This window comes from Chrysemys picta, chromosome 8, assembly GCF_011386835.1.
Source record: "Chrysemys picta bellii isolate R12L10 chromosome 8, ASM1138683v2, whole genome shotgun sequence".
NCBI classification, from domain to species: domain Eukaryota; kingdom Metazoa; phylum Chordata; order Testudines; family Emydidae; genus Chrysemys; species Chrysemys picta.
The window spans coordinates 49,810,990-49,838,196 of record NC_088798.1 but is presented as its reverse complement, the minus strand read 5'-3'; the positions used below and the strand labels follow the sequence as shown (position 1 = coordinate 49,838,196).

General features: G+C 39.2%; 1 protein-coding gene across 10 annotated transcripts in view; it reads right to left on the bottom strand.

Moving 5' to 3' along the window:
* The window catches only part of BRINP3 (BMP/retinoic acid inducible neural specific 3), a 317,033-nt gene that overhangs the window by 98,964 nt on the left and 190,862 nt on the right, over nt 1-27,207 (bottom strand). For all 10 annotated transcript variants that reach the window (XM_005290689.5, XM_065554443.1, XM_005290684.5 and 7 more), the window contains one exon: nt 26,706-26,896. In XM_005290689.5, the coding sequence (XP_005290746.1) occupies nt 26,706-26,896 (191 nt within the window). The remainder of the gene's footprint in view (nt 1-26,705; nt 26,897-27,207) is intronic.

The following is a 27,207-nucleotide window of genomic DNA, read 5'->3' as shown; positions in this document are numbered from 1 at the left end:
CTGAGGAGAATGAGACAGTACCATTTATCTATGAACAAGCAGCTAAGTGCACATCCATCTTGGTAAAAAGCAACAGGGAGTCCTGTGTTCACCAATACTGTTTAACATGTTAAATTTTAAATGAGTGGTCCTAGTAACAAATTCAGCACATACAATTCTAGTTGTGGCAAAGTAGAGTTCTGCTTTGATTAGAGAATAAAACTGGGAGTCTGTGCTCCAGGATTTTATAACACTTAGTCTTTTGGTGCCTCAGTTTACTTGTTTAAAATATTTTTCTCTTATGGTGGTGTGATGCTTAATTAATGTTTAGACAGGGCCAGATTCTGCCACTGTTCCTCATACTTAATAGTACTTTACTCCATACGTCATTCAGTGGGACTAATAACATAGTAAAGTGCTACTCTGTGAGTGAGAGTGGAAGTGTGTGGCCCATAGTGATTTGAGTTCCTCTGATATATGTGCAAAAGGGCAAAATTCAGCCAGGGTGCAAAATGCCTCCCGACCCCTTAAGCTCTGCATAGGGGCTGCATTGGGAATCTGCTGACGGAATGACCATACGTGGGTGCTTTGCACATCCAATATGCCACAGAAAGGGTTATAGCTGGATGCGGAAGGGTTTGGTGCAGCTCCATAGAAGTGCTGCAAATTCATGTTTGCGTGGGGGCATCAGTAACCCGTACAACCATTGGAAAGGGGCTGCAGTGGCTACTTCAGCCAATATCAACTGATGAGAGGGAAGGGAGATCTTCCACACCCTAGCCATGGTTTGAGAGGTTGGTCCTCGCCTTCCAACAACTCCAAACTCCATCCACATTGCAGAAAGTGCAGATGCAACTCCTGGCAAAGTCTATTACACCCTAAAAAGGAGAATCAAATGAATAGGAACCATATGTATATAAAAGACTTAGGATCTCATCTCCTTTCATGCTCTACAATATTTTAACAAGACAGCCTTCCCTTCAGGAGCTGCTTCTTCAGACTCTTTACAATGTGAAAGTTACTCCTCTGTTGCCCCCCCCCTTTTTTTTTAATGTCACAATGTATATTAAAAGTGACAGAGTTGTTGTCAGTCTGGCCTAATGGTTTGAGTGTAATGTAATTTGTTTACCTTAAGAAATCAGAATTTCACAACCGTTTTTCCTTTCTTTATCAAAGCCCTTATGTAACCATAAAAGGTGATCAATTGGGATGCTGGACTGATGCTGCTACTGAGCTTAATTACCATCCTGCTGTCTCCTGCAACCAATCATGGCACAGTCAACTGGACAGTTTCTATCAGGGTTAACTGCATTTATTAGGTTGCCAGGGGACTAGCTCTGCTGCAGGCTGGCCCCTGATAGATCTAAGATCACAATGTGCCACTTTAAAAAGATGTAATCATCCCAAGGACTCTTACAAATATTTTATGATTGGGACTTTTTTTAAGAATAAAATTACTGAAATGAAGTTCAATATGATTTTTGTCCTCCCCCAACACACACACTGTATTTAAATATCTGAAGTGATGGTAAGCAGATGTTTAAATGGACAAGACAGATAAAGGATGGGAAAGAGAGAGAATGACAGAGAGGTGAAATAATTTGCCTAAAGTCACATGGTAGGTCAGTGCCAGAACTGGAAATAGAACCCAGGTTTCTTGACTCTGCCCTGGTCATAAGACCATAAACATTTCTGCATTAGACTAACTAGGCTTCCTGAGTTGGATTACCAGACTGAATAATTAAGTAGAGTACTTGTAACTTTGAGTCCTGTGGCACCTTTAAGACTAAAAGATGTATTGGAGCATAAGCTTTTGTGGGTGAATACCCACTTCGTCAGACGCATCTGACACATTCACCCACGAAAGCTTATGCTCCAATACATCTGTTAGTCTTAAAGGTACCACAGGACTCTGTTGCTTTTTACAGATCCAGACTAACACGGCTACCCCTCTGATACTTGTAACTTTGAGTACTTCTAACAGCATTTAGGTACCACAGTGAAACTTTGAAAAATAATAGATTAGCTAGATAAAATAGAAAAGCAAAAAAAGACCTCAACAAACAAAAACAGTTGAGTTGAAAATCTTCAAACTCCATATATCTTCCACAGGAATGTCTTTCTTGATGTATAAAATCCTTCATGGAAGGCAGATCCTAACCTACTAACTGAAGTAGCTCTGTGGAAATAAATCAATCTATGCTGATTTACCCCAGGTGAGTTCTCTAGCCCATGAGTCCACAGTCCTGACACCATCTTACAAGTACACACTGGTAAGGCTGCTTGATCTAACTTAGCCACCAGCCTCTAATTCATCCCCCCCTCTAAAAAGGTAAGTGAATGAGCACCATAGCTACTCTTTTGAGAATTTCAGATAACAACGTAGTGGTTGTTATTTTTATTTCATGAACTAGACAAAAAGAACATATTTAATATAAACAAGGCTGCTCTTGGTATTAGGCTCAAGAGACAACACTAGCCAGGCAGAGTATGTGCTCAGCTGGAAAATCCTTCAAATCCTCTTAATTTGCCTACACCTGGAGCTCCACAGGCCTATCAAATTTTAAAGCCTATTTGTTAGACCTTACATGGATCTTTTGTAATGTGCATCTTACATTAATGTTTTAAGAGTATTCAAAGAATTATAGGTTTCTGTGTAAACCTTTTTATTTTTAATCTCTCCTTGACTCTGTAACAAAAGTCAGACACTTTCTAAGACCCTGCATAAGTGCAGGGTAATTGCTTCTGCTTCATAATGACAGGTTCATTTTTTCTAACTCTAACCAGTATAAAAGAGGAGTTGGCATGTTTTCCCCGAATATGGGGAAGTAGGAGTGGGACATAGGCGGTCCTACTAGGAAGAGACGGGTTTGAGGAGAGAAAGTGTAGGCCAAGGTATAGAGTTTGTTGTAGCTATCTGCTACTAATAAAAGTGAACCCCAGGAAGGATTTGGATTACCCTGTGTTCAGCAGGGTGGGAACTCCACCTTCCACAAGCTCATTTTGTCTCCATCTAAATTACTTGTGAAGCTACAGCCTAGTAAATTTAATTGTGGTGAAGAACAGCGAGGACCTTAAAGACTAACAGATTTATTTGGGCATAAGGTTTCATGGGTAAAAACCCACTTCTTCAGATGAATGGATTGTGGTGAAGTGCAGTTGCAGAGGAGGATACCTACTTCCTCTCAAAGTATGTTAGATGAAAAGCCCTAGTCATAACCACCCATTACATTACATACTGCATCCCAACACGTGGAACCCACTCCACCTATTCATCTGCCTTGAGACGTCTCTCAGCACTGGCAAATGATGTTCTTTCAGAAGCTTTTCATTTTAGAACCACTGTTAGGTTAGATATAGGAGACAGTCTTTGGTCCAAGATTTTGCTCTGTTTATATTTCATAGTATTTTATTCTGTTTTTATGTTTTAATTAACATCCCATATTGTTTAATGAGAGTTGTGAATAAATGTCTAGTTCTCAAACTGCCCTGATGATGGTGGGACTTCACACATTGATTTTTTTTTTTACCAGGATTATCTCCAGAATGCCAATATAATGTAATACTTTTCCTGACAAACCAGAATATTCTTTCTCCCTTTATAGTAACTTTTATATGGACTACCCTTTATTTCCATCAGAGAGGCTGGTGATGCTCAGTACTATTTTTGATGGAATCTAAGGGATGACTGTGACACAGAGGTCCCTTAGTGCCAACTAGCAAATGGTTCACAGTTTTTTTTCAAGCAACTCCTGACTCAGACCTGACAAACTCACTGCACCTAATACACCACTTTAATGGTATTTATCCATGAATGGTCACATGTGAGGTATCTACTGAAAGTTTGTAATTTATCAATACTCATAATCATTGTAAGATGTGTGTACTGGCAATAATTATGGAATAGTACAGTTATATTGAAAGCTACAACTTATGGAGCAAAAGAGGATCCTATGTCTCAGAGATGGCCCAATCAAGTGAGAGAGAGTTGTCACCCGTCCCTTGTGAGCCAGTGATTTCATGCAAGGATCTATTCTCTACCCTTTCCCCATCCCAGAAGAGTCAATGGAAACCTATCAAAGATGACTGCAAACAATCAAAGCCACTTGGAGGAAAAAAGGAACATTATAGCAGACAGGGAATTGCCTGAACTGTGAATAAAGACTAAAGATTGATTCATTATATTACAGGGTGGAGAAAGACACTTTTCATTCATTCACTGAGAAGACATCTTGTTGAGAAGGGGTGTTTTATGAAAGGTTGGATCCTGGTTCCTGGAAAGCCAGTCTCCTCTGCAATAGACTGAACTTTGGCTGGGAGGAAGGGGGCAGGGAGAGGGAGAGAGACCTACTTTATAAGGTAGGAAAGGTAACTTCTATGATTAATACGTGTAGGTCCTAGTTCACATTTTATGCTTTTGTTTTGTATTGTAACCATTTGTTTCTACCACACTTTCTCATTTCTAGAGGAACCGCTATTCTTAAGTAAACCTTTTTTTGTTGTTGTTTTAAGTGTTCACAAGTGCTGTGTATTATACAAAAACAGTGATTTAAGGTAAAACTGGGGAGGAGAGGATCTGGGATTTCTGTGAGCAGCTTGTGTTGGGCTAACTTATAACAGGGAAATGCTTCCAGGAGACTCAGAGACTGGGGTGCACCTCTTGTTAACCTACAAGTGAAGACAGGGCTGACATAGCCCTGAAGGGAGTGCTTGAGTGGCTGACAGATGGATGATGTTTGGGAGCTAATATCTACCAATCCCAGGCAAGACTTCCTCTTGCTGGAGGCAGGGGATAACAAGGTGACTCGCAGACCTGGGTATCCAGAGAATTGTCACAATGAAAGAGAATTTTTTAAAAAAATTTGATCAAATGTTACAAAATGGGGACAGTTACACTTACCCATTTTTACTGATCTAAAGCACCTTTCATCCGAAGATTGCAAAGTGCATTGCACGCATAAAGGAATTAAGCCACACAACTCCCATGTGAGATAAGTATATATTATTTTTCCCATTTTAATTATGAGAGAAACAAAAGCACAGAGAAGTGTGAATGACTTGCTCAAGGTCATACAATGAGCCAGGAATAGAGTCCAGAACTCTTGACCATGTGTTGCCTATTAGATCACATTCCTTTCTTTTACTAAGTATTATTACAACATCCTGAAGGATAAAATATTCACAAGGGGTTAGGGGCATAAGACTAACTTCCAAAGTCAGAGCAAATAGCTCTAACAGATCTCTGAGGAAGTAAAGCAATATAATAGAGATTTCAGGGAATTGCTCTTTGCCTCTACAAAGCAACAAGAAATTTATCCTGATGTGGGAGGAGAGATGTAGTAAGACATAAAAAGGCCTACAGAGAGCTCTTGAAAGCATTTAGTTTAAATATATGCTAAAGCTGGACTTTAGGCAGAAGGTTCTGAGAGAGGATTTGCATGTGGGTAAAAAGGATTTTAATACCATGAATGATCTTGAGCTCTTAAACTAAAGCATTGAATGTTGGACACTGATTTGCATTTATGAAGGACTTCTTACACTGAGGCAAACTTGAGAAGCTTTATTTTATCTGTTTACCACTTCTGTGTTTTTCTTTCTCTCAGAACTTGGCTTTTCTAACTTGAGTCTGCAGTAAAGTTAGAATTATATTTTTATTTGACATCACAATCTGTTATCATGGGGGGAAATTTATGTTACTATAGAATAAGCATTGTGAGACAGGATTGAGTAACAGGAGAGAATGAGCTTAAGCAACACTTGATCACAATGGTCCTTCTAGCCTTGGAATCTATGGACAATAGTGATAAAGAAAATATGTAATGGAGACTAAATACATTTGCTTGGTCATTTGAAAGGGACCATGTTTCTCAGACTATGGGTTGGGCTACCTCTGGAATCCTCCTCATGCGGGTTGGGCAACGGGTCTATAGCACAGACAAGGAAGCAGTATAAAATACTGTAAACTCTGCTGGCAGTAAGCTGTGCTGCTTTGCTGTTACTTTGACCTATGGGTTTGATGGAGAAGAATTCAGCAGACACCTGCCCACTTCGCTTGTGGAGCAACAACTCCAGAGTGCAGAGTGCCTGTGAAGAGCTTTGACAGCATTAGGGAGATATTTCATACTATGAAAGTGGTTATGGGTATGTGCTGGATGTTAAGCACATGCTTAGGTGCTTTGCTGAACTAGGATCATATTTCCCTAGTATTTGTCCTGACTCCTAACTAAATATATTTTGTTGTGTTTCCCAGTGTATATTCCATTTGCTTTATTAAGTGATCTATAAATAGGAAAAAGTGCCTTTTCATTATGTATTTTTGTCCTTGCTGCTTGTTTTTATTATATTAGAAAATCAAATCTTGTCTAAACTGTATTTCCTGGAAGACACCATTGCCAACTCAAGAACTAGTAGGATTATAACATCAACCGTAATGAGTGAAATTGAAAGAACAAGGATTATTTTAGACTCTTTAAATTTTTGTTGCTCTTTATTAATATTTAATTAACTCAAATGATTGATAAACTATTGAGGGAAAAAAAGTTTTCTTAGTGAAAGATTCAAGCCCCAACTCCTTAAATGTGCAGGATGGGAAAGCTCCCGCACCAGTTCTATATTCTTTTGCAAAGCCCTCCAGCAAAAAACAGTGAAGACAATGCATTATTTCCTGATATAGCTAAAGTAAAAACACATTTAAAAAGCAAAATATATAAGCCTCTTTTATAAATCATGAAGAAGTAAAAAAATTAAAGTCACAAACCCAATATATTTTCCTTTTCAGGTAACTTTTAGAAAAGTTTTCCTAACTGCAAATTAAGATTAAATTTACCAAGTAAATAAATATAGGATTTTGCATGGTTTTAAAAACTTTAAAGCCTCAACAATTATTACAAGGGCATTTAGTTTCTTTTGTAGATCCACAGGGTTTACAGTTATATAGTGACTGAGGATGTAAATTACGATGCTTGAATTAATGAATTGTATTTATTTCTTACATTCAGTATACAGGGATCAATGTAGCTCTGAATGTTATATTTCAGTTGGAGAATTGGATTTAGAATAAATTCCACTTAAATAGGCAAAAATATGAAGGAGGAAAAACAAATTGAATGGGACTCCTCAAACCATTTTCTCCTTTATCTGCAACGTTTGAGTCATCACTTATTGTTACATATTAAGAGCCCCATGAAAAATCAAGAGGGAAAACGAGGAATGTTTCTTACAGTACTCTAGGTGCTGCTTGAAAAGATACAATTATGTGCCATTACAAATCTGCATACTAACTAGGCAGTTGTGTACCAATGTTCTCTATTGGTATTACCATGATTATTATAGTACTGGAGTATGATATACTGACATAACTAAGCCACTGCAGCTGTGCCTTTATTTATTCAGGTAGAAAACAAGAAAGGAAATTGTAATTACCTACAAGAATATGAAGAGTGTTAGTGCCAACAAATGAGAAGTAGTATTTAGGGTAGTCCGAAGGAATGTACCTAAGAACAAAGGACTGAAATTAAGAAAATGGCAATTTAGGCTGAATGGAGAAGACTGATTTTAGTTCCATTAATGTCAATCTGGAGAAACTTCATTAATTTCACTGGGGTTGGCTCCTTGTGTAATTGAGATAAGAGTATTTCACAATACTAGAGGGAAAATCATAACCCAAGGATCTGTGTCTGTGGAATATATTCCCAAGAGAAAAACGGGAGATTTAAAACTAGACTAGAAAATATACTGAACAATCAACACCATATAAAGTATAATACATAAGGATATAATAGATGAGTCAGTTGGCCTTTTCCATCTCTAACTTCTACCATTCTACATACAAATTGTCATTGTTAGTGTGTTGCATGCTACCGAAAGTATAAATCTTACCAAAATACTACATGTTTCAGAGTAGCAGCCGTGTTAGTCTGTATCCGCAAAAAGAACAGGAGTACTTGTGGCACCTTAGAGACTAACAAATTTATTAGAGCATAAGCTTTCGTGGACTACAGCCCACTTCTTCGGATGCATATAGAATGGAACATATATTGAGGAGATATATATACACACATACAGAGAGCATAAACAGGTGGGAGTTGTCTTACCAACTCTGAGAGGCCAATTAATTAAGAGAAAAAAAACTTTTGAAGTGATAATCAAGCTAGCCCAGTACAGACAGTTTGATAAGAAGCAAGTGTGAGAATACTTACAAGGGGAGATAGATTCAATGTTTGTAATGGCTCAGCCATTCCCAGTCCTTATTCAAACCGGAGTTGATTGTGTCTAGTTTGCATATCAATTCTAGCTCAGCAGTCTCTCGTTGGAGTCTGTTTTTGAAGTTTTTCTGTTGTAATATAGCCACCCGCAGGTCTGTCACTGAATGACCAGACAGGTTAAAGTGTTCTCCCACTGGTTTTTGAGTATTTTGATTCCTGATGTCAGATTTGTGTCTATTAATTCTTTTGCGTAGAGACTGTCCGGTTTGGCCAATGTACATGGCAGAGGGGCATTGCTGGCACATGATGGCATATATCACATTGGTAGATGTGCAGGTGAACGAGCCCCTGATGGTATGGTTGATGTATTTCACATTTGGGGACAATATATACCTTCAAGTCAGCGGCACTGCTATGGGTACCCGCATGGCCCCACAATATGCCAACATTTTTATGGCTGACTTAGAACAACGCTTCCTTAGCTCTCGTCCCCTAACGCCCCTACTCTACTTGCGCTACATTGATGACATCTTCATCATCTGGACCCATGGAAAAGAAGCCCTTGAGGAATTTCACCATGATTTCAATAATTTCCATCCCACCATCAACCTCAGCCTAGATCAATCCACACAAGCGGTCCATTTCCTGGACACTACTGTGCTAATAAGCGATGGTCACATAAATACCACCCTGTACCGGAAACCTACTGACCGCTACACTTACCTACATGCCTCCAGCTTCCATCCAGGACACACCACACGATCCATTGTCTACAGCCAAGCTCTAAGATATAACCGCATTTGCTCCAATCCCTTGGATAGAGACAAGCACCTACAAGATCTCTATCAAGCATTCTTAAAACTACAATACCCACCTGCTGAAGTGAAAAAACAGATTGACAGAGCCAGATGAGTACCCAGAAGTCACCTCCTACAAGACAGGCCCAACAAAGAAAATAACAGAACACCACTAGCTGTCACCTTCAGCCCCCAACTAAAACCTCTCCAGCGCATCATCAGAGATCTACAACCTATCCTGAAAGATGATCCTTTACTCTCACAGATCTTGGGAGACAGACCTGTCCTCGCTTACAGACAACCCCCCAACCTAAAGCAAATACTCACCAGCAACCACACATAACTGAACAAAACCACTAACCCAGGAACCTATCCTTGTAACAAACCCCGATGCCAACTCTGTCCACATATCTATTCAAGTGACATCATCATAGGACCTAATCACATCAGCCATACTATCAGGGGCTCGTTCACCTGCACATCTACCAATGTGATATATGCCATCATGTGCCAGCAATGCCCCTCTGCCATGTACATTGGCCAAACTGGACAGACTCTACGCAAAAGAATTAATGGACACAAATCTGACATCAGGAATCAAAATACTCAAAAACCAGTGGGAGAACACTTTAACCTGTCTGGTCATTCAGTGACAGACCTGCGGGTGGCTATATTACAACAGAAAAACTTCAAAAACAGACTCCAACGAGAGACTGCTGAGCTAGAATTGATATGCAAACTAGAACTGAAGGGTATGCTGTCTGCCAAGAGCTAAGATACGGGATATGGACCTGAGGCTGAAGAGGATCCCAATGGAAGCAGAAGAGAATCCACTGATTCTCTTTCACATGAGAACAAATTATACTACTAGGTCCTTGTTGGAACACAACAAAGGAGACTATGCCAGGCTTAAAGAAATGGAGGCTCAGGTGATCTTCAGTGTCTCTAGAGGAGGACAACAAAGGGGAGACAAGATTTTGATGATTAACAGATGGCTCAGGCAGTGGTACTATAAGGAGGACTTTGGGATGTTCAAACACTGGGAGGCATTCATGGGCAGAGGACTGTTCTCATGGGATGGACCCCCCCCTGAGTAGGGAGAAATAGTAGTCATGACTGGAGTACAGGGACTGAAGGCTATATACTATCCAGGAAAGACACAAATGAAGGTAAAGGTGGTGGAGTAACATTGTATATTAATGATGAGGTAGACTGTAAAGAAATTAGGAATGAGGAATGAAACAGAGTCTGTTTGCATCAAAATCATTTGGGAAAGAAAGCTACCAGAGGCTTCCATGGGACAGTGCTTGGAGTATGCTACTGACCCTCAGGATCTGATCTGGATAGGGATAGAGACCTCTTTAATGTTTTTAATGAAATGAAAACTACTGGGAATTGTGTGAATATGGGATACTTTAACTTCCCAGATATAGATTGGAGAACAAGTACTACTAATAATACTGTGGACCAGATGTCTTCTCAAATAGTTGCCGAACCTACAAGAAGTGATGCCATTTTAGATTTGGTATTGGTGAGTAGTGAGGATCTCATAGAGGAGAAGTATAGAGGTTGTAGAGGACAAGTGATCATGAGCTAATTCAGCTTAAGCTAAATGGAAAGATGGAAAGACCTGAGTTGCAGATCTATTTTTGTTTATTTCAAAATGGCAAACCTCAAAAAATAAATGAAATTAGTTAGGGAAGTAGACTGAACTGAAGAACTCAAGGATCTGAATGTGGAAGAGGCTTGGAATTACTTTAAGTCAAAGTTGCAGAAACTATCTGAAGCCTGCATCCTATGCAAGGGGAAAAATGTAGGTAGGGGTTGCTGATGAAGCTGAAGCTGGATAAGCAAGCAGCTCAAACAGGTGATTAATAGAAAGCAGAAAGCCTAAAAGGAATGGTAGATGGGATGGAGCAGTGAGGAAAGCTGCCTCTTGGAGGTCACAAAGTGTAGGGATAAAGCGGGAACTTCCAAATGCCAAGCAGAGTTGGAAAACTTTGGCTCCCAGGCCATCAGGGTAAGATGCTGGCAGGTCGGGACATTTTGTTTACCTGGAGCATTCACAGGCACTGAGCCCCTCAGCTCCCAGGGGCCGCAGTTTGCCGTTCTCAGCCAATGGGAGCTGTGGGAAGTGGCACGTCACTTCCCGCAGCTCCCATTGGCTGGGAACGGCAAACCGCAGCCACAGGGAACTGAGGGGCTCCATACCTGCAGACTCTCCAGGTCAACAAAACGACAATGTATTAGATATTAAATTCAATGATTCCATAGAGTTTAAAATCATCAAATTTTGGTGTAGACCCGTTTATGAGCCAAAGCCCGCTCTTTGATGCGTCACTTTTTTACCAAACATCAGAGGGGTGTTAGTCTGAATCTGTAAAAAGCAACAGAGGGTCCTGTGGCACCTTTGAGACTAACAGAAGTATTGGGAGCATAAGCTTTCGTGGGTAAGAACCTCACTTCTTGGTTCTCTTGGACTTGCATCTGAAGTGAGGTTCTTACCCACGAAAGCTTATGCTCCCAATACTTCTGTTAGTCTTAAAGGTGCCACAGGACCCTCTGTTGTTTTTTACCAAAAATATTCAGCTTATGAACGAGTATATACTGTATATATTTTGCCTCCGTTTTTAATAAGGGTAATGAGGAGCTTAGGTGTCATGGCAGGGTGGCTAATGGAAATGAGGATATGGAAGTATCAAACTCAAACAGCTTAATGGACTAAATCAGGGGCCCCAGATAATCTTCATCCAAGAATATTAACGGAACTGGCACATGAAATTGCAAATCCAATAGCACGGATTTTTAATGAATCTGTAAATTCAGAGGTCATACCCTATGACTGGAAAATTGCTAATATAGTTCAGATTTTTAAGAAGGGGGGGGAGGGGGATGTGATCTGGGAAACTACAGGCTTGTTAGTTTAACATCAATTGCATGCAAGGTCTTGGAACAATTTTTGAAAGAGAAAGTAGTTAAGGACATAGAGGTAAACAGTAATTGGGATAACATACAACATGGTTTTACAAAAGATAGATCATGCTAGACCAACCTGATTTCCTTCTTTGAAAGAGTAACTGATTTTTTAGACAAAGGAAATTGAGTAGGTCTAATCTATCTGCATTTCAGTAAGGGATTTCCAGATTCCCAGGTGTAGTGAGGTGGTGTGGGTCCCTGCCGCCCCAGAGAAAGACAAGCCCCTCTGGACACCAAAGTGGGCAGAGCCAGGGAACTCTGAGCCCGCCCTCCAGAGAATCAGGTGTGGCACAGGAAGTATAAAGGCCCGACCCCGGAGCTCACTGGGAGAGCAGCCGCCGTGGAGACCAGACTCCTCTGGCCTACCTTCTGATTGGGAAGCCCCAGTGATCTGCAGTGGACCCAAGTGCTGGCAGGGCCTGCCCCAGGCCAGCTACCTGGAGGAGTTGCCGAGCCTGCCTGCCACCAGTGATCCCGAGGAACCCATGGTGCTGGACCCCCATGAGGACACCACCCTGACCCAGGTACCTCAAGAGGGGGAGTCTGGAACTAGTCCAGGGGCAGCCAATCCTAGTCAGGCTGTGACACTGCCAGAACCCATGTCAGTGTGTTGCAGCCAGGATCCCCACTGACGCAGGTCTTCTGATGCTGCTAGGGCCCCGGGCTGGGATGCAGTGGAGTGAGAGGGCCTGCATCCCCCCTGCCACCCAACTCGTGGGTGGCAGTCTCCCCCTCTCCCAAGCCTTCGGACCTAGGGCCTGGGCTATCTTTGTATATACTGTTGTTGCTCAGTCCCTGCCTGAGGGCCTGAGCACCTAACTCACCCTTGCCCTGCCCTGACCAAGGGCCTGGGCTTACGACTAACTGTGCTTATTTCTGCCCTAACAAAGGCCGTGGAGGACTCCTGTGGCCAGACTAATTCCCTGCTAGGCCTCATCCTGAACTTAGTGGGATGGTGGGGGTTCCCACCACCCCAGAGAGAGACGAGCACCGGCTAACCTCTCTACACATGAGAAATTATTAGTTAAATTGGAGATGTTGATTAATATGAGAAGTGAAAGATGGATAAGGAACTGGTTAAAGAGGAGACTTCAATAGGTCATACTGAAAGATTAACTATCAGGTTGGAGGAAGGCTACTAGTAGAATTCCTTACGGATTGATGTTGGGACCAATCTTATTTAGCATTTTTATTACTAATCTTGGCAGAAGAAGTAAGTGTGCTAATAAAATTTGCAGATGATACGAAGTTGGGAGGTATTGTCAATATGGAGGAGGAGTAAAATATCATACAAGAAGATCCAGCTGACCTTGAAAACTGGAGTAATAGAAATGGGATAAAATTTAATAGTGCCAACTGCAAGGTTATGCATTTAGGGACTAATAACAAGAATTTTAGCTATAAGCTGGGACCTGATCAATTGGAAGCGACAGAGGAGGAGAAAGGCCTGTCTTTATTGGTTGATCACAGAATGACTAAGCCACCAATGTGATGCAGCCATGAAAAAGGGTAAAGCATTCCTAGGATCCATCAGGTGAGATATTTCCAGTAGAGATAGGCAAGTATTAGTCCTATTATACGAGGCACCGCTGAGACTTCATCTGGAATACTGTGTGCAATTCTGGTCGCCCATGTTTAAGAAAGATTAATTCAAATTGGAACAGGTGCAGAGATGGGCTACTAAGATGATCAGAGGAATGGAGACTCAAAGAGCTTGGCTTGTTTAGCCTAGTCAAATGAATGCTGAAGGGAGATATGACTGCGCTCTATAACACTGGTCTACAATTTTTGAGAAGTTGTCTGCTTCAGAGATAAAATGTGCTATTTATTATGTATTTTGATGTGCTGAATTCAAATATGACAATTAAAACAACTGGCTACAGTTTCTAAGATATTTAAGTTTTTACATTTTATGTCTATGTATATTGTGTAGATAGTAGAGTTTTAATCATAAATTGTAAAACCTTTTAATGTGTTTATGGTTGCTTTACATGATAATATTTCACCTGTCCTGTTTATGTAACACTTTAAAAATCAGCAAAAGGGTTATATAAATAAAATTTATTATGAAACAAAAGGCAAACTATTATGTACATAGTTTAGTCCTATTCAGTGTCTACTTGGCGCTTCTTGGCTTGTCTCTTGTATTCATTAAATGGAGCATCTCTTGTCACTGTCCAGCAATAGTCTGCAAGCATTGATGGGCTCCATTTGCCCTGATAGCGTTTCTCCATTGTTGCAATGTCCTGGTGAAATCGCTTGCCATGCTCGTCGCTCACTGCTCCGCAGTTGGGTGGAAAAAAATCTAGATGAGAGTGCAAAAAATGTATCTTTAGTGACATGTTGCAACCAAGGCTTTTGTATGCCTTGAGGGCTGCCATCACATGATCGATGTTGTTGCAGGCTACAAGATCACCCTCCATGAAGAAGAATGGGACAAGATCCTTTTGACGGTCACGGAACATGGAAACCCTAACATCACCTGCCAGGAGATTCCACTGCTGTAGTCTGGAGCCCAACAGCTCTGCCTTACTCTTGGGTAGTTCCAAATCCCTGACAAGGTCATTCAGTTCACCTTGCGTTATGAGGTGTGGTTCAGAGGAGGAGGATGGGAGAAAATGTGGGTCCTGTGACATTGATGGTTCAGGACCAGAAGTTTCATCCTCTTCCTCTTCCTCGTCTGACTCAAGTGAGAATGATTCTGGTGCATCAGGAACCGGTAGTCTTTCTCCGTGGGGTACTGGGCGTATAGATGATGGAATGTTTGGATAATGCACAGTCCACTTTTTCTTCTTTGACACACCTTTCCCAACTGGAGGCACCATGCAGAAGTAACAATTGCTGGTATGATCTGTTGGCTTTCTCCAAATCATTGGCACTGCAAAAGGCATAGATTTCCTTTTCCTGTTCAACCACTGGCGAAGATTTGGTGCACAAGTGTTGCAGCATATGTGTGGGTCCCACCTCTTGTCCTCATCTCCAATTTTGCAGCCAAAATAAAGGTGATAGGCTTTCTTAACCATAGTGGTTATACTGCACTTTTGTGATGCAAAAGTCACTTCACCACAAACATAGCAGAAGTTATCTGCACTGTTCACACAAGTACGAGGCATCTCTGCTCACTTTGGCTAAACAGAAATGTGTCCCTTTGCAAAATCAAACACTGACAAATAAGAGAACACGACACTGTATGATTTCTAGAGCTGATATAGGGCAATTTGTTCAGCAGAGTGATGTAAGCTTCGTTATGATTGCATCATCCATGACTTCTAGGAATAACATGATGCAATTCATATCATGTATGATGCAATACCAGCTTCAGATTGCATCATTCATTGTTTTGCCTAAAAAGCAAGTACTGTCCAAACCTAGTCATAGATTTATTCATAGATCCAGTCAAAGATGTATTTTAGTCATTTCTAGTTTAAATTGAGATCCCTTCCCTTTATAACTCACTTATCCTCCGCCATTCCCAAGTCAAGGGTCGTATATACTGACCTAATAGCATATCTTGAAAACTAGAGCCAATCAATAATTTTAAGCATCATTTTCGTTCTCAGTGACCCCGAATTAGTAAAGTTTGACTACATTTATTTCAGAAGCATTTTGGCTGTAGAGCAGTGATACATCAGAGGGATAAATAACTTAAATATCTCCTCACCCTCCCTGGTAAGTGCCAGTGTTGACACAGGAACAAATGGATATAAACTCACAGATACTCTGTAACTTGAAGTTTTTAAATCATGATTTGAGAACTTCAGTAACACAGTCAGAGGTTAGGGGAGTGGGTGAGTGAGGTTCTGTGGCCTGTGATGTGCAGGTCACTGGGGCTTCTCAATCGGAAGGTAGGCCAGAGGCGGTCAGATTAGGTGAGCATGATGTTCCCTTCTGGTCTTAAAGTCTATGAGTAGCAATGAAATGCTTTAAAATGCTATCATTATTCTAAACCACTATAAGTGTTGTGGAAGCAGAGTGTATAGTTGCTAACTCTGCATCTCAATTGCCCTAACAAAGATATTTTTTCCCTAACCAGGGTCCATTGTCCTTGATTTTTATGAATATTATCCCTTATTTCTTAGAGTGAGTTCAGAGGTATGGAACTGTTCTCTGAATGTTCTACTCCTCGCTGAGACATTTTCTGACCTGTTGATAGTCTGCAGCTGGAAACCAATTAGAAGAAGAGTGGAAGTGATAAAGAGCTCTGAAGTACATTTCTCAGCAGTGCCCCTGCCCATCCTTTTTGGAAATGTAAGCAGGTGAAAGAGAGAGAGTGAGCATACCACTTATTTCAATGAATCCCTTAAATATAAAGAAGCAACCGGCCCGTATTATCTTGGTAAATATTATTCCCCTAAAATACATGAATGTCATTTATTAAGTTATATGCAGACATGTCGTTCTGGAAATCCTCAATGCACAGATACTGCATAGATTCCAGGTTAACCCTGTTCCACACAGATATATTTGAAATATTTTATTAATGTCCAGTTGAATGATGCCTCTCACAGCAATAATCAAGCTCGGTGCCCCTTATTAATACAGGCCAGGTACTCCATGAAGTCCAAGAGGGATTTTGCTAAGCCCTATAGCTATTGATTTTACATGGAAGGTATTCAAATTCTGTGGTGAAGGGCAGCACTATAAAAGCCTAAGATGTATATGTGCTGGACATTATTAATATTCATATATATGAGGTTGACTTTATGTGTGTCATACATTGTGCTATCTGGCCCATTATTTTGCTCTGACTGTTTTAGAATTAAATTTGTTTCCAATGATAAAACATTCAGTAACAAAGTGCAGGGATATACTTGGTGACGTAGCTATTCTGGCTTTATTACACGTCTTGTGACTATTTTTTTTTTCTTTTTGGTGGGTGTTTAAGTACAGTGGAAAATATCTTGCTATATATTTTCTTATTTAAAAAATGTAATTAAAAAAAAAATAAAGCCCAGAATCAGTTGTGCACTCCAGCTCTATGGTTCAAACAAGAGAACATGAAGAGTGTCATGCTTGATAATATATGATCCTCCTCGAAAAATGCTGTATTTTCTTGAAAAAAAATTGACAATTGACTGACATTAAAATGTGAGTTGCATTCAAAATTTTTCACAAAAATTTCCAGTTTATCAACATAACGAAAATAAAAATATTTTTGTTTTTCAAAAAAAACAGAAAAAAGTTTTTCCTCTCCAAGGGCAAGATATCTTATTCCAATTGCCAATAAGTTTAATTATCTTCTTAGCTAAAATTCCCTTACTACTGCTTCCAATGGATTTTATTATTATTATTATTATTATTATTATTTTATTTTGGTTCTTGGCCTTAGACAGCTGTGTAGTGTTGCTAATTCAGATATCATGCACCATTAGTTAAAGGGAACTTTCAACTGACTTCTGTGGATGTAGGATTAGGTCTCTTCCATTCAACCTGGAGCTTCAATTTTGCTGGCAGCTGGGATGAAGTTATCCTTGTACTATGTAATCAGGGTCCAATCCTGCACTTGGCTACACTGATGTAAATCCTGAGCAGAGCAGCAGTTATCCAGAGCAGGGGAAACTGGGTGAAATCTATGGCCTGTGTCATTCAGGAAGTCAGACGAGATGAGCTAATGGTCCCCACTGGCCTCAAACTCTATGACTCTTGCCCATTTGAATTTTTTCCTCCACTTTCTTCCTCTGGAAGAGGAAAAATGAGAGAGAATAAGGGAGAAACCCCCCAAAATGTAAATGTGTAATCATGAAGAAAGCAGACAGAGGATGGGAAGTTTTAAAGCTGAAGCCTAAACCATCTAGGAGAGAGGAAACTTGGCGCTTCCCACTTTGCAGAGTTTCCTGGAAATTGTTCCACTGGGTTGGGTGCAGGGCAGAGGCTTGCCCTCCAATCCCTGATAAAATGCCCCAAATCTTGAAAAGGTTCATGTAGAAGCTTCTTACCACTTCTCTATTGCCTGGACCACTAGTCCTTGATAGCCTTTGAACATCACAGCTCCTCCAGGATCCATGCTTCTAGAGTTTCCCCCTAAACCATTTGTCCTTACTTCTAAACTATTTCATGCTTTGTTACCAACTAGTTAGGGAATATGATAACCTCTTTAGGGGAGGTTTTGGAACAGAGAGAATCCAGAGAATTCCAGCTGGTCTTCCCACCCTCTCCAACTCTATAGCGCCTGGTGGAGAGCTTCCATGATGGAGCTTGGCTACTTTCATTTAATATATATAACACCTACATACACAAATCATAGTATAGCCACAATAAGGGCTTGATTCAAATCAAGTGAAAACATTCAGAGGCTCATAACATTACAACTCTGTCATTAACCCATATGGACTAAAGTTTTCTTTGTGGGTCCCTCAACATAATTTCATTCTAGTTCTCACTGTTTAATGCTGGTTTAGTTTGGTTCCAAATTGCAATGAGAAAAAGAAGAAAATGAGAAAAAAATAGTCTGAAAACTTTAAGGAAATGTTTGCTACTCTAGCTAGTATAAATTATTTGTAGATTTTTGACAACTGTGATAGTAATGGCTGTATGGGAGTTGTTAAGTTTCCTTGTGTACATGTGTATTTATATTTATGGCCTGGTTAGCATTTTTTCATACAGATTCTTTGTGCTGTTCTCTGCTGACTATCTATGTAACAGACCATAGAAACTCTTTCATCTCTGTTATGGTTTATCACATACTTATGATAGTAGGAATTTCTTAGAATGGACAAAATTTATCTAGCAACTTATAAAAATGCATATTCCAGACTCTATTCTATTCCTTAGTGTTGCTTCAAAACAATTTCATGCAGTACTACCAACTAGTTTGGGATGGTATATACCCCTGTATTTATTACTCATTAGTATACATTGCTGAAAACATAATTAGACAATCCAGTCTATATCAGTTTACAAATACACTCCTTTTACAAGTGTCATGTTGCAGCTTCTGTGATGTATTCTGTCAATTAAGTTGCTGAGCATGCATTCTAAGTGCATTTATTTAAAATGATATTCCTTTAACTTGGTTATGTACAGCTTTGTCTCTAGAATATAGAGGGCAGATTCTCAATGAAATTACATTGGTTTACACCAGAGAAGGACCTGACCCCTAGGCCAACTTTTAGGTTAATAGCTTACAAAATCTCAGCTTTATCAGATCCCTTTTCCCCCAAATAGATCAAGGTTGTTTTTAATTTACACTACTTCAGATTCTGGAATAAATGTCAAAAAATAACTTTCATTCTTGTATATTCCTGCTGTTAAAATTGCTCCAAAATACACCAAAGACAATACTTGGTATTTATTTAGGGACTTTTATCTAAGGTGATTTGCAAACCTTAGTGAACAGAACCTCACACACCCCTATTTTACAAATGAGAAAACTGGAGGACAGAAATGTTCATGTCAACATTTTCAGTCTCACATGCCTATAGTTAGCCCCTCAACTCTTTATTTAGGCTAGGATTACCAAAGGAGCCTAAGGAAGTTAGGAAGTAAGTTAAATTTTAATGGGATTGGGCACAATTTCCATAGGCCCCTTTGCAAATCCCAGCCCTAGTCATTTTGGTCAAGATTTTCAAAAATAGGAGTCCAACGTTAAACTCCTAAATCCATATTTAAGCATCTTTTCAAAAATGCTAGCTATTCAATTGCTCTCACTGAGGTCAATGAAAATTATTGAGCACTTAGCACTTTTGAAAAAAAAATTACCACTTATTTAGGTGCCTAAATATGGATTTAAGAGAATAAATTTAGGCTTCTATTTTGGAAATATGGCCTAACATTTTCAAAGGAGCCTACTGGACTTAGGTACCTGAATCTCATTGAAATTCAGTTGGAGTTGGGCGCATAAGGGTGAATTTTCTAAATTGCCTACATGATTTAGGAGCAGAAGTCTTACTGGCTTTTCTCTTAGGAGCCTTTGAAACTCCCACCTTAACTTTCTGAGGTTCCTTTGAAAATCACAGCTTTTGGCATCAAATAAAAGTGGCCTAATTTTCAGAGGTGCTGAGCAATCCATAACTGCCACTGACTTCAATGGCACCCAAGTTTGAAAAAGTTGGTTTAAATCTTAAGTCATTTTCCCATACTCACACAGAGAGTCATATGAAAAACTATGACTAGAATCAAGAACTCCTGACTCCCATTCCCCTGCTCTGTATAACTGACAATATAAATAGGTATATTTGTCATTTACTGGTGTCAGACATACCTGATATGATCATTTCCTTGCCAATTCAATGTTTTCATGTGTGACATTAAATCTTAAAGTACCTTTTAGGCTCCATCTTTATAGTGTATGCCAAGTTTTGGCTTATTACAAATGTTTAAATCTGAGCTATGAATCCCTAAAAAATCCATTTGCAAATAAACCATGACGTATGAAAGTGCTGGTGGGTGCAAGAAATATTGATTATCAAAAGGGCCAGAGAAACCCATGAGCTCCCAAAAGTTCAGATGTTCATACCAAATTATGCATACTCTCCACTGCCAGGTTAGCCTGGAAATCTTACAAAAGCGATCTTTTTCATTGTATTTCAACAGTTCTGCTTCTGGTCCCATCACAGAAACACCAGTATACCAAAATAATGAATAATGAATAGAGGGAAATAAACTAACCAAACTTAAAAAAAAAAAAGAACAAAAGGTTGGATTGGGTTCAATTTATGTTCTGGCCAAAAGTTTGGGTAATTGTTTATTTTACCCAATTCTAATTAATGTTCTTTTTAACCCCACAAATGGCCCACATTTATATTTCAATGGAGCCTAAGGATATTTGTCACTATAAGGGCATCACTTTTCTATATATGTTCTAAAATATCCAGATATTGCCATTGTGCTTAAATTTCTAATAGCAGCAAAATTACTGTTTTAGAGCTCTGAAAACAAATTGCACAATGCAATTGATATTGAAATTTAAGGGCCAGGTTCTCGAGGTTGGTTATAACTCTTTTGTTCCACTCAGATAGCATAAAGAAGCTGTAATAGCCACCTGAAAATTCCACTGATTCGAGGGAGCTCCCTGCTGATGAATCCGTTCTGCTACCAATTCTTCCCCCTTTGCACCACCTTATGCCAATCCCTTACTAAGCATTCACCAGGGACCCTAAGCCAGGGGAAAACTGCATCCCTGCATCCAATTGAAATCAGCTCCCTGACATCCTCTCTCCTGAGCCAAGATGAGATCTGCTTCTAGGTATTACTTACCAAAATATATTCCACTTATTAAACAAGCAATGATGTAACATTTTAACAGCCTGACATAACTGTGTTTGTCCTCTTGTAGAACACAGTTCTACAAAAGGACAAACAAAGAGCATCAATGATATTTCATACACCATGTTATGAATATGGTTCTTATCTGTTCAACACAGTGGTTCTTGGACTTCAATATCTGACTAGCAAATCTGCATGGATTTGTGTGGTCCAGCCTAACATTTTTATGTTCTTCTCTGTGTGGAACTTAAGTGCAGTCTATCTGCAATACTGAGCACTGGGACATCACTGGTCTGAATTCACTCACAGCTTTGTGAGAGGTACAATTATGGCTTCTGGTGAAGTGGACGCTGAGGCTTATTTGAACAACAGCCTTTGAACTGTTTCTTGCAATCCCATTAAGCTATTAAGATGGTAGATAAAGCCTGGATATTTTAAGCACCACTCTCTGCCACCCCCCAAGGCAATTGAAAGAGTTTCCTAATTAGATACTAGGAGTATGATGTACCACCTCAGTGTAGTACATCAGGTCATACTGCCAGCAGCCAATGATGCTGGAGGTGGGGGGGAGTGATTTGTGCCCTTCTTGCCTGGGCGGACCATCCAGCAATTAGGATGGAAAAGTAGGCTGTAAGAAAGTGAAGAGTCACTATGTGGTCCAAGACCACCTTCCCCCTACAGGGTATGTCTACCCTGGGGCTGGAAAATGTCTGTTCTTGGGCAGCGAGCCCCTCCCACTGATCATGCCACCATGACTACACTTCTATTTTTCACATGCTACCTCAGTCACAGCAGGCACAGGTTTGTCTGGAAGTTACACTTCCAACTCCAGTGTAGATGCAGATGCTTAGAAGGGGGCCTATAAAGTAAGAGGCAGAGAGGGCTCCAAAGTCAAGTGTCATAGGACTGGACTGAATACCAGACTAGGGGACTTCTCTGTTACTCTCTTTTGCTTACAGTAGCTTTCTTTGATTTCCAGTTATATGGTGAGATCTTCAGGAGGTGTCAATTAGTGTAGCTCCATTGAAGGCAATAGAAAAATATGAATTTACATTAACTGGAGGTCTGGCTCATAAAATCTATCCCTTGTGGAAAAGTATTTACTGACTATAGCTATATTTTGTTTCTGTGGAGTTGATCCCCCAGTTTCATAGTGAGAGAGCAAGACAATCCCTGTTCCACCAAGCAGTTAGGAGAGGAAAGGAGACAGCCCTGCCCTCACAGTTGCCAGAAGAGAGGGAAGAAGAGTCAACAGCCCTCCCAGTGTTCAATGAGAAGCTAACCCAGAAGCTAGTAGAACTTCCATAGCAAAAAGCTTTTAAAATGAGCGTGCAAGTGCAGTAATATTGGATGTGTAATACTTCAAACATGACAGGATGTACATTTATGTAAATGTACATGCAAATTAGATACAGCTCTCAGGCTTCTGGCAAGTTGCCACTGAAGCCCTTGAGGCTGCAAACTGTTGATTTAGAACATTAATCTAATCACTTACACTAAAATGCATGCATTAAAACACTATTGAAATAATGTATGTATTGGAATATTTTAAAATAAGGTAAATATTGATACAAGCTTTGTGTAACAGTCTTAAACACTTGGTTTCCAGTTGGAAAATAGTATCAAGAATGCTATGGCTTGATATCTTTACTTGGAGAGTGTCACACTGACAATATACTGTCGAGTTTTAATAGCAAGGCCTCCCTCAGTTCTGCACATATTGTAGTCAAGATTAATTATATCACAATTAACAAACCTGATTACATTCATCAGATATACTGGCACCAGTCCCTTCCTTGCACTGTACATTTGCATTCTTGAGAAAACAATTGTTCTGCTTGAGATAACATTATTTTACCCCAGCTGATTAAAAATAAAGGTTTAAAAGACAACTTCCCCCCACCTTTGATGACATATGTTAGGTGTGGGATAGAATAACTGATAAATTAGCAGCCTAATGCATCAGAAATTCAATCCTCCTCCTCCAGTTCCATAAATTAGACATCAGGGATGGACAGAAAATATGATTTATCACTATAATTTTCTTGTTGGGAATGTGAAAGTTGATATACAAACTTATCAAGTGTTAATTGTTCTGAGTGCAATGGATATCACCTTCACATTGTTATCTGAAGGACAAAGGGTACTTCATTAATATTTTCTGTTTCCTGCAAATAAGCTGAAATTCTTTTCCCTTGGAAGCTTAGAGAGGAATGTCTCATCTGTGAATTGGAAGCAGCTTAGGAATTCTGCAGGAGGGATGAAAATTTTGATGAAAATTTGTTTAGGAAAAATTGGCTAAAAGTTTCAAAAATGTCCTGGAACAAAAAGGTATATATATTTTTTTCCATTTCAAATTACTTCCTTAAACTACACATTTCAAATTTATTGAAACAAAATGTTTTTATTGAGCTAAAATGAGTTTAACTATTGCTGAAGCTCCTGTTATAATATATATATACTACAGAACATGCATTACATGGCCTGTAAAAAATAACATATGTTCCTGTGACTCCTGAAAAATTTGAAGTTTACTAAACTCCAGATGTTATCCTCTGTGGCAAGAAAAATTCTTGTATCTGAGTTCTAAATGTTAGTCTCTAATATTACAATAATATGTCATTTCTAAATTAAGTTTACATAAACTTCAGAAATGTACATTTAAGGCTTAAATGTACTGTGCTGCCAGCTCTTTCCATTTTATTATAAATATTTGGAGTTTTTCTTTAAGTCCGAGTACACGGAATCATTTATGTAAGAATCTGAGGGGCTGTGTCTGTAATATTATATATACACATCAGTTTCTAGCCCTGATGATTGCAGAGAAAAGCTTGAAAGCATGATCCCTAAATGCTCAAAAACCAGAAGGCAAAAACAAACATGGACAATGTATTATTTTTTTAAAAACATCTCATGGTTTTTAAGTTAACCTTTTGATTTCTAGAAACTTGGCTCTTTATTTTTTTTAATGATTCTTGCTGGAAATACTTAAGTCTTCTGCAATGCTTTAATATTGTTGAAGTTTTGGAACAGTAGATGACTTTTCTTGCTATGGACTGCAGTAAAAGTGCATGAATTACAGTGTTTAACTTGCATTCAGAGTTCTGATTTTATTTTTAATATCCGCTAGTGCCTTAACAGTATTTTAATGTACATTTTCCCTGAATTTATTTTTATCATTTCAATACATTGGTTTAAAAAAATGGGGAAAATATCACATATGATACTCATTTTAAAATCCGATATACATTTAACAAACAAATCATGAAGCTGAAAATTGTGAAACTATAGCTAAGATTTTCAAAGTCATCTCAGAGATTGGATGCTCAATTTCCATTAAATGTAATGTGAATTGTAAGTCTCGAGTTTCCAACTTGTCAATAATACATTTATTTATTTGTTTATTTATTGTAATTATTCGATCCATTTCCAACACATCACATAAAATAAGGATTTTAGACACTTTTAAAAAAAATATGGGGTGAATTTTTCACCCCTTCTCTGGCACCTTATCATCAAATAAATGTGCCAGAATGTCATCAAGGAGCTCTAAATGCTCTGTGTCTAACGGGGAAGGATTTCGCTGGCACAGGCCCTGTTTAAGACCGTTATAAGGCTGCCTTCAGAGGATCCACTTACTATCACTGGGAAAATCTCCTAGGGAGTGGAGATTTTGAGCAACACTGTGGCGCATAGCACAGACCAGGGAAGATGTTGTAATTTAGAAAAGTCTAAATTATCCAGCATCTGGAGCACATCAGGATTGGGAGTGCACATAAATGTTTTAAAGCCATCAAACCCATAGACTGTGAATTCTGTAGAATTTCACACATGCTATTTTAGGCCTGATCCTGTATGATCTGCCACAGGTGCAGGGATCTGCCTGTGAGGTGGGTTTTGTAGGATTTGGACCCTATTCTAACGGCAACATCAATGCGATTTGTATAAATAAAATGGCTGAGATATAAGATCTCAACCTGGGTGTGACAACAGTCAACTCTAATTGATACCCCTGTACTTTAAAAGAACCAAATGCAGTATTTTGAACATTTGTGAAAAAACAAACAAACATATTTCTTTCCTGTCTGTGCTCTGTCATTCCAAATTTCAGTTAGCATTAAGTTTTTCTAGAGAATAAAATGCTCTGAAAATGGAATTCGGTTATGCAAATGCTAACAGACCCTCAATCAGAGTGATAGTATAGCATAAACAATTTCATACACTGGTATTGTCACATATGACGTGTACCATTTTCTAGAGGTCTGCTGCAGTTGATTACCTAAATCGGACATGTGTGATCTTGAATACCTTCTTTGTAATTTGCAGATGTGTTGATGGACTATAGTTTCCATTTGTATGCATCTCATGAATGGTGATGGGGTTGGGGGCGAACGAGGTGATTTTGTGCTGTTTGCTAAAAACTTCATTATATAGTTAGCACTCATTACCCGAGTCATTATCTGCATCTGCCAATGATTAAATTTCTGCTGATTTCTTCTGTGGGTCTTTTCAATATAAAGAAAAGGCCTCCTTTCTAAAGATCAGAGAGAAGTCTATTTTTAAATTTACTTCAAATCTGCATATTACATAACACTGAAGGACAAAAATAGTAAGACACTTTGTACTACGACACTGTAAATAATCAACTAATATAGTTGAAAACCAGAAATTGTTAATTAAGGGCTAATTCAAAGCCCCCTAAGGCTAATTCAAAGTTAAGGGAAAAAATCCTGTTGACTTCAATAGATTCTGAAGTAAAAGCTTTATAATGAAGGCACCTCCTATTCAAAGTACAGTTCAATTTGCTTCTCTATGTCTGATATGAAATCCTGTCCTGATAAGCTATTTCTACTAAGTCGACTCACGCTAACAATTTCCATTAAAGATGTGTATTATTTCTACACTTGTTTTAAAAGCACAGCTGGATAGCTGTACAAATGCATAGATATTGCTTCATACAATACATACACAAATACCTACATCCCTTGGGGATGCAGAATCACTGGGGAAATCCTAAGGCAGTTGAGTAAGCAGGCTTGGCAGGTGCTTTGTGCTGGAATACTAGTGCAAAGCCTGTGTAATGGAGGAGAGGATGTGGCCTACAATATTTTAGACTAATTCAGCTGGGTCTAAAATTCTCTAGAATGGGAACATAAAAGGGATATATTTTTCAAAAACAGGTGTCTATGATCAAATGTATGGATGATGATGATAATGATGATAGATAAATAAATAATCACTGGGAAATTGCAAATTGTGTGTGAGAGCATTTTTACACGCAACTGCATGGTCAGCATTTGCAAGTTACTTAGGCACATTTTTTTAAAAGTCTGAAAGGATAACAACATGCAGTAAAACTAACTATCTGTGTAACTGAAATTATAGACCTTGCATCAAACAAATTGTATATAATACTAAATTTAACTAAGATTTATTTCCTAACAAGTCTGTTTTATCAATGAAATCCCAGGCATGTCTGGTAAGAGGAGGATCTACTTAATCTGTGAAAATGTTTGCAGCTAGACGCCAGAACGACTTCTCATACCTTGATGGCAGTGGAGGCAATCTGAATATGGTGAAGTCTACGGAGAGTACTGTCCCTGTCAATGAAATAAGAGGCTGCCAGTTGGTGCAGAGTCTCCAGAGTCACAGAAGAACTGTTGGTGCTGGGATCACTTCCTTCTGATCGCTTACTCAGCTTCCGCTTGTCCACAAAAATTGTGAGTGACTCCTCTCCTGTATAAACAATATATTAAAACAATCAGTTACATCATCCAGATCTCTTATTTTGCCTGAAATATGTTGCAAGGCCAATGGTGTTAAAAGTTAGTGTGTAAAGATAGGCTCCTAAGAAGGAGAGTTTTAAAAGCTTAAGTGGCAGGCACAAAACTCCCATGGAAGATAAGGGCCTAACTACTATTTGTACCTTGAAAACACTCGTGGGAGGTCAGGGCCTAACTGTCGATTATGTCTTTGAAATTCTGCCTCTTAAGTCCATATTTAGGCATCTAAGAAAGAAGCCTAATTTCCAAAAATGCTGAGCACCA